We start from the raw sequence: 12,790 nt of genomic DNA, 5'->3' as shown, positions 1-12,790 counted from the left end.
AACAAGAAGCTAACATGCACTTGTTTATGTGCAAATAACGTAGTCATACATAAACGTGATCTTCAAAAGTGGAAGAGGATTAATAAAATTAACTTACCGTGCATTGACTGATGAGGGATTTCCAACATCGTCGACTGTGGGCTTCCTGGAATAGAAACAAATTTCTGGATAAGCTAGTCCGTACAACATATCAACAGTTAAATTAACCACGTGTAGGAGTCGGATGGTAAAGTCTCTTTCATTTGACGTGAAACGCGCGTAACGTTGAAAATGCAACTGCCGGTGCTATAATCTGACACTGCCCTTGTCGTTCAGATCCCCTTCTACATGCTACCCTAAATAAGTCTTAATATGGGAGAATACTCCCACCCTTACTTCATTTTCCAAATACTGATAACGGATTGCTTTTCAAGAAAAACTAATAAAATGAGCAGCCGTCACTGCATTTGCAAACTCATTCGCGAAATTGAGAGGAGTATTCATTCACCACTCTCTCTTTCACCGACACGAATTAATCGATAAATAAAATTTCATATGACTACCAATGAGAATGATTTGTTTGTTTTGATCATCAAGATCCCATTAAAATTCGCAAGGTGTCGAGATCATTTTGCTATGAACCAATTTGTTTGGGAATTATACGAAATGTGTGATTATTAAGTCTCATTGCCGTTTGATCACATGTAAATTTGGTCGTGATGAGTTTGATAATGGTTTGTTTTGAGCGGATGTTTGCATAGCTGATCAAAAACTTCTCGCTGGCGCTACTTAAGATACAACTAATAACACTGGTCGAAGGTATGATTAATTTAATAGCAATTAATGGCTAATGGAAGTGTTAGTAAGCGCGAGCGATTATGGTTCAGACGTGCGGCAATTTACAATTGTTAGAAGTTTAGCATGCATAAAATCTCCCGGAGACGATTCTTCTTTTGCGATCGTGAAAAAAGCAACCCTTTAAAAATGTTCACTTTGTTGCAGTTTCATACACTTGAGGAAATTGGTTTGCGCTTCAATTACTATAATTATGCTGGAGTCGATTACGGCGATGGTAATTTGGTTTTTTCTTCTTTTTTGTAGGAAAATGGGATTTGACAGCAGGTTTTTGAATTAGCGGAGATATTAAATTAATTCAAAAAGAGAGCGCAATCGTCGTTGTGCATCTTCAAATAGTAATTGAATTTATAGCGGCGATTTTAGATGCGGAATAAAATTGTTTATTTCATTGTGTTGTCACAAATAAGGCTGGTCTTTAAGCGTATGCCAATTAATAGCAAATCACATAAAGTAATGTAGATGGGAGATAGCAATGCGACGTTGGAATGACTTCTCAAGTACAATGGCCAAAAGGATCCGTAATTCCGACTGAATACGGTTTCTAATGAAAATGAGCGCGGTAATACCGGATTAGATAAACTTCACTTTAAAACTTGTTTTATTATTGGGTATAGACCGTACTCAAGTAGAAAGAGTTCTGTCGGTCACGTCGGAAAGCAAAATCACTCGCTTAATTAATACTAATTAACCACAATTGACATTAACATTCTTGGCGATTTTTTATTAGATCGGCAATTAGCAATTTCTTTCGAGAACTGCTGGCCTAAAAGCCTCACCGATGCAATCCAATTTCTCGACCAGGAAAAAATCGCCGAACAAGATTATAATTGTGTTAGTAAATGTGACCGAGGTGGGATTATATCCCCGTAGTTTCAGCGATCGTGGAACGCATATCCTAGTGGCATTATCCTTGTATTATTTACGCCATGTGGGGACACGTCTGTCTAATTTTCCATAGTGCATGTCATGTAAGGATACCCGGATTCTTTATTGTTTTTACGTTGCCAGAATGTTTCTTCTTCCAACCTCTCTAATGGCGGCATTAAATTTTTATACGTAACAACATTTTCGACTCCACGATTGAATTCTAGAAATAATGAAATGAAGGATCACACTATTCATATTCATTGGATTGACAATTCGACCTCCCACAATTTGTCACCCTAAACGAGTTATCTTCATCCACTTAGATATAGCGGCCGGTGTGTGAAATTTGATCGTCTTCACTATATTTATGGGCTCGCATGTCTGTGGTTTCGTGAAAAATTTCACAGGCACATAAATAATTGCTATAAAAGATGTTATTAGTTTTAGAATGTAAGCAAATACTTATAATAACGTCCGTGAATAATCTATTAATGATGTGTTTAATACCACCATTAAGTCGTAAAATGAGTCGAAGTACTTAGGTGGTCCCCTCTTAGCGGCTTTATTAACAACACATATCTTGTACCTAATAATGAATAGTATTTTTTTACAATTAAAGGATTTAGGAAAATTTATATTTACGACCTGCCTTAACATAAAAAATTCGAATCATATCCCATTCTAATTATTTCGCGTACGTGGCAAATAATAAATTATCATAATTGCATGCAACACTTTACACGTTGTGGTCAACAGTTACACAACCTAGAATGTGCTATGGGTACAAATAAAGCAACCCCGATCAAATGTTCAAATCTAAAAATTGAATGAATTTCTATTTTGGAAGAAATATGTAGGTCAAGAACGGCTATAAAAAGATAATAGATTCATTACTTATGCGTTCCTAAATGATGAAGAAGCGCCAAATGAAGGCTAGTGGTTTTGAGTGAAGTAAAAGATGAACGACGAGAAAGAATGCGCGATCGTCCCATCAAATATGACAGCGAGCATTCCAGCTAGCCCATGTGCTGTTTATGAGATCTGTAACTACCCTATAAATCAACACCCCACCGAAAACGCGTGTAATTAAGGGGAGCAGTCAATCCGTTAAAGGCGAGGAACCGACGTCGTGGTGTCGTGCTAATCAACCGGTAAATTTTGGTCATGTTTCTCCAATTACCAGAAATCGAGCTCATAGTATTTTGTTAAACGTTACATTAAAAAGGGTTTTGAACGGAAACTTCTGAAATTGGTGTCTGTCGCGATTGAAGCACTGACTAAGCAGTCTGCAAAGTTTCAATGTCATGTTACTTCAGGTGAAGAGAATCATTAGCACTTTAAGCGTTTTACGTTTCGACCGTTTGGGTATTATGGTTTTGTTTTTGCGATGTAATGAAGGTATAAGTGGATTTGATATGATCGTGAAAGAACATAAATGTGTGTAATAATTTAGGTGATCTGTAAGTAGTTTTTAACGCTTGTCCAGTTAAGGGTTAATGGTGTTTATACAGCACGCGCTGTAGAATGGTTATCTTGTGATATAAGTTAGTTTGGTTGAATCGCCATACGGTAACGCATGACGACATGCATTATTCAGATGGGAGATTAATGGTCACTATCGAGTTGTATTGCATTGTGTACAACACTAGCCGGTCGCAGCCTTCTCGTGATCAGCATCCGAGCATTTAGGGCGCGTTCTGCTCGCGTGCCTTCCTTACTACCTAAGCAGACTCTCGGGTTTGACGGTGTGCTGATGCTGAGAAGCCGCTCTCTTGTCTTCGATAGCCGGTCTTCGGCCGCCTCTACCGATAATATCATATCGGCCACCGTTCAATCGTTTCTTGAAACAAATACAACTCCATATATGTCACTAGCCTTCAGCAATCCGCAACTACCAATTATGGTCTAATTGGTTTTCAGAAAGAACATTGATTTTCTGAACTCTTATTTATAGCGTTTAATAAATGCACTTTTAATTAGAAAGGCGGCCCTATTCGGGCGATTAATAAATCCTCTATCGACTAGGAGGTCTATCCCTGCTCTTGGAAACGACACGGTGGCGCGTGCTCGCTTTGAAAAACAGCAGAGGGACGGTACCATCAAAACCACGTTAAGCACAACCACAGGGAGGTATGCGGTCTGATTCGATTTATCTCCCTTCTTAATAATTCCAATTGTAGAGGGAATCCGGAGTTGGACGGCGAAACGTCATCGCGCGACAAGAAGCGGGCTATGGACTCGAGACGAGAGAGGTTTTGCGTCGGCCTACAGAATGACAGAATGTCCAAAGAAGGCCGCTGTTGCTCTGGCGGTCTTTTGGTCTCTCTTCATTCTTATAAAAAGCAGGGAGTGCGTTTGGTGCTGCGGGCGAGCGCACGGCAGAACTAGTAGGATTTGCTCATTAAAACCCATGTATGTTGAGAATGTGGAAATGCAACTCGACTGACTGCCGTCGCATTCTGCTTGCCTGCTGGACACAATAAATATTGCATCTATCTGGTCAACAATACAACTGCACTGTATATTTTCGCACAAAAAATCATCTTTGATTTGGACTCGGGAGATTTATTCGACCAGATATCTAAAGGTACATCAGTTCGTTACTACACGCCGCTATTGTGACGAGTGCCGGCCGAGTCGGGCTGGACCTTTCCCTCCAACTCACCGTTAATTTATGCAATCTCCTAATAAGGGAGCATGACTCTCAAACAATGGGTCCGTTTTTGTCTACTCCGACGTATCGACGAAAAATACGAACGGAAACGCAACAGATAATACCTTCAAACTTCAGAGCACGTCAAAACGCTTGCCGACAACATCACCAACCCATTGTGTCAATTTTAAAACCTTACTCTCATCCATCATACCACCCTCTAATGAATTTACAGTCTTCGGGATCAATGTTTTGACATTGATACTATTTCGAAGATATCGATAACACCTGACCGCAGTGTAATTTGGTAGAGTTGGGATGTGCTCGGTCGGCGGTCGAACTTCTGACACCAACAAGACCTTCACTTATTCAAGCAAATTATCCGCCAGCATCGGAGGAGTAATCATGTCCAGTAATTTCATAACAGGTTTCGATTTAAGGTTGATAGACTCGGGCTAATCGACTGGAAGATAATTTATAACCTTCTTGTTTTATTTGCCACCCTCATTAACCGACGTACCGCGAGACCACGATCCTACAGAAAAACCTTCGGCCAGTATCGATGCCTGTCTATATAATGGCTGTGACAAAACAAAAACTTGACTGACGACTCGTTTCGAACTAAATTGATCCGAATTTCGGCCACCATCTCATCGACTCGAACTTTGGGAAGACGGCGAACTTTACAAGAACTCGGCGGTGCTTTACACCTACACATTATTCAGGCTTATCAAGCGCCTACCATGTCCGACTCCCACTTACAGGGCAAATTAGATTACTTACCGCTCCGTCCAGCACAACGCTTCTTCCCTATACCTGCAACAAAAAGAACTTTAATAGCACGAAATTAATCACAACTTGATGGCGTATATTAATTAAATATATTCAAACTGAAGACAATCTGGATAAAATTTCTTTGGTAATAAACGTGCAAAAATAGGTGTGTTGTTCTGAGAATGCTAAATATAAACAAGTTCATGTAAACGCACGGTCATAATAAAAAAATTACGGGATGACCTGACCCACGCTTCTAAAATGATTCTTTAATTGACGTGACTCATGAATTTAATGTACGTAAGTTTTCGTAATAAATTCGTTTACTGCTCCAAGTCTGCAATCCGAAGAGATTCTGTAAAGACCATACAAAAAGGGCATCCGCGACTGTAAATGTCGTCCATCAGCAAAGTCAATCCACAGTGGCAATGACAGTGAGCTAAAGCTACCAGGCACAGTCACCTTGATCCCAACATGGACATGTCTGGTTATAATGCCCCGCTCTATGAACTTACCCCCGATTGTCGGCTCAACTCAAACTGACTTTTTCCTCAATGCAGCTGCACGCTCGTTTTAGTTGGTCTTTGGATGAGTAAAAAGTAGTTTCTCCAAGTTAGAGGGATAAGTCGCTCACCGATGGATCGCACCGACCTTCCGACAGCTCGACCGATGCCGACCAGCCCGAAAACTTTCGCAATATAATTCAAATGTTTTTGCGAGGACAAACATGCTCTAGAAGTGTATCGCGATAAGAAACAACACGAACCGAGGGATAAAAACAAACTAAAATTATTATCAACGCTTCCACAATAAATTTTGAGTGGAAATCAGAAAAACTTCGCATTGTGGTTCGGTTTGTTTTAATTGCATTCTTGTATCGGGAGGGTTAATTGTCAATGGCTTGGCAGTAAAATTTCGACAGTAGTTGTGGAAAGCCGTGACTGACGACGTCGACGGGCTCATCACATTGTCATTACGTGTTCGAGAGGTCGCTCATTTGAAATGCGGTACGAGTAGGGACCGTTACCACCACATGCCCACTGACAACTTTACGAGGAGCACCACTTCAAACCACATGTTACACTTTGGGTTGCTGCTTTATTCGCGCTACATGACATACCCCACACTCTTTGCATACTATCGCTAAACGTGCCATCACTGTAAATACTCACCCGCCATTCACCACCTATATTGTGTCTTGTAGATTTGCTCGTAAAGCAAGCCTGTCTTTTTGAATAACATGTTTTATTACACTTGCCATCGTTTTACACCCCCTGCAAAAATGCCCCACGCCAAATTTTCAAATGAAACTGCGCCAATCGTAGACAGCTGTTATTTGTACCGTCTACAACACCTAATATCGCGATGTGAAACATAAAACCGGAGCGCTTATTACTTTCCTGCAACCAAGTTTTAACAACCTTATTATACATAAAACAAACACCGAGTTTTCGTCGCTTAACGTCACATTATCGCCGTATTTGACAACACGGCAGCCTTTCTGGGATGCGCTATCATAAAAATCTTACAACGACTACACGTGACTAAATTTCTATACCCACAAGTTTGACACTTGCCAATTTTAACTGTCGAAAAATCGCATATATGCTGTTAAACAAACTGGAGAATGTAAGAATTAACTCGGCTTCGATTGATTAATTTTTGTTTCTATTGCTTCAAAGTAGAATCGATTCGATCCGCTCGATTGTTACATTACACCGAAAAAAGTAAACAATTTATAGAGATAACAATGAATTATTTGAGCCGAAAGAATGCAAAGAAACTCACAAAAACAAACTATTTCAAAAATTGAAGGAAGATTTTGTCGCAGGAATGTCAATATTCCCGTTTTGGGCGTGGAAATTAAAAAAGAAACGCATTTCTTTGACAAAGAGTTCGTAAGTTGCGCGATATTTCGCAGTCAGTTAACAAAATGTGAGGTAGCATTGTCAAGTTGCTTTCCGCTCAACCTGAGTGAGTAGGTGATATATTGGAAGGGAAAATGCCTTTGAAATGCAACAGACCTTCAGAATGAGCATGTAAAGTAGGTTGTTTATTATAACGAAATTTCCGTTTAGCCCAAATGAGGGAAAACTCCAGATATGTTTAAGGGGAACGCGCGTCCATAAATTTATTCCAAAGACAAATCTTTGCCATTGCACGTTCTATCCATATTTCAGACAAAAATGATTACAGGTGCGCCTCCAGCAGCGCCAAGTAATTATCATAAGCAGAAACGATAAGCCGGAAAAATGTTCCAAATCAGAAGCTTGTCTTAAAATTGCCTAGACCTGCAGAAATATAATCGGTCTGCTCTGATCATTGACTCAGCAGGTCACGAGCCGCCTCTGTTTTTTCCGAAACGTGACGTTCGCGGCTACTTTGAATCTTTTGTTAGTATGGCAACAAAAACGATCTCGTTACGTATTTGATAAATTGTAATCAGTTTTCGAGGGTTCTTATAATAAGTAAATTGCTTCGTGTTTATGTGCAATAACATTCTTCCACGGCGTGAGTGATGACTTTTTTATTCCTGCTTGGTATTATATCGACGAGCGAATAATTAGAGCACTTCAGTACAAATCACTTAATCGACTGCAAGAATTTGCGGGAACGGAAAATGATGTTTCACTTTCGATAATAGTGCAGACACGCAACGCAACCGATAAATTCTCTAATGGACGAACATCCTCTTGTGGTTAATTATTATTATTACACTTGTAACCGTGTATAAATTGTATAAACAAACTCGTAGAATTTTTTAGTGATTAGATCAAATGAGTTTTGTCGATGGTTCGTCAATTTCGATCCAATTGGGTAATTTACCGCCTATCAAATTTACCACATCCTGTGGACAAATTTGTTCTCTAAGTGATTTGAGATTGTCTCGTATTAAAAAACAATTTCTTTTCATTGGTGCTGCTGCAATTGAAGTTTTTACTAAATTTTTCTAGTTTGGTTCTTTATAGTTTATAATATTGTGGTGTTAAAACGATGTAGGTCACGTTCCAGAACGGCGATGCAATAGGAACGCGTACTAAACCCTTTTAAGTAATTATAATAGTCGTGAGGATGCACTTCCAGCTCTTTGCTTCATTACTTAAATGATTTATATAGCAAATTCTACATCACATGTACTGTATTTACCGCACGTAAAGTCATAAATTTATTAGGATGTTTTATTAGTACCTATCACACGTGGTGGCTTTCATTCAAGTCAAAACGCTCAATTTTACTTAAGCCATCAAAAACTCTATTGTTTGTCGAAATATTTTGATCTTTTCAATGAAGCGACTCGTAGAGTTGACGAGTCATGTTTATAATCACCGCTTCCGTGTTTATCTTCCATTAGAGTCCTTTCAGTAAACCAAACAGAAAACTCATTATTACGGATAAGAAAACAAGAGTCTTGCTCTAGATTTGGAATCTTAAGGAAGTAGCTAGGGATGTTTTATTTAAATTTTAGATGAAACTAGACGGCACGAGTGGTAAAAAGAATGTTTCAAGGTGGTATGTCGTAAAGAACACTGAATCCGGCGCCAGAAGATGACCGCTGCTAAGAGGGTGATGTGTGGAAAATATAGGGGCCAGTTTGCCGCTTTGCCTAACAAAACATGAGATTTCAATTAAAACGACACGTTTAATAATGAGGCTACAGATTTATAGCCGCTGCTGATTATTATGCCAACACGAACACGGCGGGCGACACGCAAGCGCTAAATGCTGACTGATTTAAATTGTCTTCATCTCACTTAGCATCTTATTCGGACATTGCAAAAGGCTTTGATAACTTTCGCGGAAAAAATTGGGTTTACCCAGAGGTCCGCTCTAGGACCCATTCTATCGCTTGGTTTTTATCTTTGTTCCTATAAACAAATTATTTTGTGGCAGCAGCTCACCGAAGGAACTGGTTGGTTTTACGGTCGGTAACTGCTAATCGAATGGAACTGAGAAAGAAATTTGATTATTTTAATTAAGGATGAGTAGGAAGAATGATTCGTTCTTTAAAAACACGAAACTTTGCACAGTTTTCATGCCTGGGTTGAAACTACAAGATCAGATAAGCCGATGGTCGGATTTAGAATCAGATTTCAGATAAAAATCGTTGTATAATAAGGTCGAAGAATGAGCATAATCAAAAATCATTTGGATTAGCATCCCATTTGGTGATTCTCTTTTAAATAGAATTTCGATTTATACTTAACCAAACCAGTTTTGATTAAGTCGGGAAGGACCACACAGGATTCCAATAATATAAATTTGATAAAGGCTCGATGGGTAAAAGACAAAAATGCAAAAAGTAGCCGGCGCGGTTCAGTTGGTTTGTTATCTATTATTTAGTACAATTACAATTGGGTTTGGTGCAACATAGTGGAAAAATAATAAAAAATAAGTTTTACTGTTAGATTGTATGTATAATACCAACGCCAACAAAAACAAGTGGATATAATTGTGTTGTGGTTACACTGTTGAGTAACTGGTAAAAATGCCTTCGGAACTTTTTGTTCTCCAGTAATTTTATCGCAATAAATAAATGTTCTGTAACATATTCAGTTTCTTGTCGGACTATAAATGGTGTCAATATTGAAAATTGTCAACAAAAACCGAACGCCCTTGTGAAAATGTTAATAATAACAAGTAATACTAAGAATCAAGATTTGATACAAAACAAGATGCAGAACTCCAAGAAGAAAAAATTTCGAGCCGAAATCTCATTTTCTAAACAACAAATTAGATGTGAGTTTTTATGATATGGGCCTAAAAGATTTCACTGGTGAAGCGTGACTGAGTGAGTGACTTAGGTCCGAATCGAGCCGAGACCGGTGGGTGTGAAGTGCTGAGTCCCGACTACATGAGTAATGGACAACTCAGCTGTGAAATGCATGAGAACTAACATCGTGCTGAAAAACACTTGCCTCCAAGACCAAATTAATCAATCCGGTCGACCGGCGACAAATTGTTTATAACATTTTCACGTCAGTCCAAACAACGAAAAATTTTGAGTCAATGTTTAGAATTGAAATACCTTCAACGGTTGTTCAAATTCACTCTTTATTCACGGAATGTTTGCAGGTAGTAAAAAATTATTATAAATACACACCGACAAGTTTGACTTGCAGCCTTGAGAGGACACATGGATAGAGCTATTAGCTTTGTACTAGACCAGACTTGATGTCATCGTTCGTACGACATGTAGCCATCAAACGAACATAAAAAAAGTATAGTAAACTGTACGTTGGACATGGAAGAGAAGTTGTGCTGGCCAATTCCAGTGAGCATTGAGCAAATATGAAAGATATATGATGAGAAAATTCATGCTTTGCAATTAAGAGATGCTATCAAATTGATTTACCACAACTTAATACATGCTTCTTTCTATAAATCTGTATATTGGCGCATCATGAAACTCAATTAAGACAATCAATTTTTCCTGGTAAAATATGGATAACGCCCCTGATCCCAAACGAAAGATAGTAGCGTTAGAACAGGTTCTATCAAACTATCAATGAATAGTCGCTTCCGTGCCCTTTTACACCCAACAACGCCCACACACTTGAATGAATGATGAGATGAGCGATCACACATGAAGCCAGCAAATTGGCAAAAGTAAGACAACTTTGTCTCACGGTCACGCCGTGGTCCCTTCAGATTTAATAAATGAGAGCAGTGTTAATTACAACACAGATTAATGCACTTAGATGTCGAGGGTTCATCGCATGTAAAAATGTCATGAGAACTCTGTCCGGTCAACCTTCACCTTTGAACCTCTCATAAGACTACATCAAGCAACATGCGATGTTGCTGGATCTTAGTTGGGCCGCAGTATTTCAGGAACTGCCCCGCAAAAGACTAAGATGATAATCTGACTGGCACACCTTGAGAAAAAATTATAAATAGGGTATGGCGCTATGGAAAATATCTCGTTCATCAGTAAAAACAGTTTGACAATAAAAGAAACAAAACTCTTTCTTCCCACAGGAAGAATGCCGCAGTTCTGATTGATCTACGGAAAAAATCTAATACAGTACAACCTCGATTATCCGTGCTTCTCGAGACCGGAGCCTGCAAGGATAATTTAAAAACACAGATAAACGAGTTGTTCAATAAACATACGTTATAGGGCAATAGAATTATTTGGAACGTTTTTTAGTTCAAAATATATAAAAATTTTAACAAAATATATCAACATCTTTACAATAACAATTTTAAAATATTGAAAGAAATTAAAAACAAGCAAGTATTCTCAGACATATCGACTAAAAGTAAATATTTTGTAGAAAAAAAAATTTGGTACATTCATTTCTTTCTTTTTAGGTCCCAAAATTTTCTCTGTCGCTCGAGTTTTTAGTATCCTTAACCCATTACCGCCCAGTGTCCTATATATAGGACAGCCAGTTTACAATTTGTTTAAAGTACTTTAAAATTGTTTTTTCTGTATGTTTTAATTTTTACCATAAACTCCTGCCTTTTGACTTTCCATAATCATTTTTTTTCAAGCAAATGGTTGTTTCAGTTTTTAGCAAAAAATATTGAAAAACCTCGGTTTTCAGTGCATTTGTCACCTCACCGTATTTAATTTTTTTGCTGTAAAATGATAAACTGAATATACAATTTGACTTATGGATTATTACATGTAAGGTTTATTCTTAACAAAGCCACATATTTTGTACATATTTTCTGCTTTTTTCATAGCAATTAATAGGTCGTAAATTTTGCTGTCCTATACAGGGTCCGGCAACACTTGTGTCCACCCCCAAAATCGTCTTTAATTTTAAAGATAAAATTTTGAAAATTTGCATACGCTCATAGTTGACAAAGCTCTAGAAGGTGACGCAAAAATTTGTTTTTTATCACGGTTTGGTTGGCGTCGCGACGCCTAAGAAGTATAATTTTTAGCGATTTTTGAGTTTTTGCGGAAATATACGCGAATTCAATTTTATTTCAACATAACTGTGGTACAAATATCTGAGTTTTTATTTTAAATCTAATGCAAATTGTGTTTAAAATTTGTGAAAAAAACGTTGCTTTATCAAGTTAGTTTTCAAAATTATGACAGTGCAGCGGCAATCTACGTTTACACCAAAATTTCACAAGTCACTTCACTCACTTTTATAAAGGTTAATCTTGATTACCACGGGCATGTTGCACTTTATGGACACCAGAAATCGTTAATTAACATCGACAAAGTGACAATTTCACCAAGTAAGACTTTTGTTACAATCTAAAGCGAGCCAAAGAATAGATGTCATTTGTGACACAAGATGTTGACAGATGGGTGTAAACGTAGTTCCCAATTTTGACATAATAAACTTGGAAACTAACTTGTTAAAACAGCATTTTTTCCTCAAATTTTGAAACCAATTTGCATTGAATCTAAAATAATAACTCAGATATTTTTAACATATTTATACTAAAAAAAATTCAATTAGGGGTTGATATCACAAACCCTCACAATTAGCTAACAATTACATTTTTAAGGCGTCGCGACGCCAAAACTATCAGTGATAAAAAACAAATTTTTACGTCAGCTTCTAGAGCTTTGTCAACTGTGAGCGTATGCAAATTTTCAAAATTTTATCTTTAAAATTAAAGACGATTTTGGGGGTGGACACAAGTGTTGCCGGACCCTGTATATAGGACACTGGGCGGATTCGTTAA

General features: G+C 38.0%; 1 protein-coding gene across 2 annotated transcripts in view; it reads right to left on the bottom strand.

The window, feature by feature from the left end:
• The window catches only part of trh (PAS domain-containing protein trachealess), a 54,727-nt gene that overhangs the window by 33,816 nt on the left and 8,121 nt on the right, over positions 1–12,790 (bottom strand). For both annotated transcript variants that reach the window (XM_088047476.1, XM_088047477.1), the window contains exons 2-3: positions 5,141–5,173; positions 98–145 (exon numbers count right to left, since the gene is read on the bottom strand). In XM_088047476.1, coding sequence (XP_087903602.1) covers positions 98–145; positions 5,141–5,173 — 81 coding nt within the window. The remainder of the gene's footprint in view (positions 1–97; positions 146–5,140; positions 5,174–12,790) is intronic.

This window comes from Gnatocerus cornutus, chromosome 10 (assembly GCF_029298725.1).
Source record: "Gnatocerus cornutus isolate USDA-ARS CGAHR chromosome 10, icGnaCorn1.1, whole genome shotgun sequence".
In the NCBI taxonomy this organism is placed as follows: Eukaryota; Metazoa; Arthropoda; class Insecta; order Coleoptera; family Tenebrionidae; genus Gnatocerus; species Gnatocerus cornutus.
This window is presented reverse-complemented; position numbering and strand designations above follow the sequence as displayed.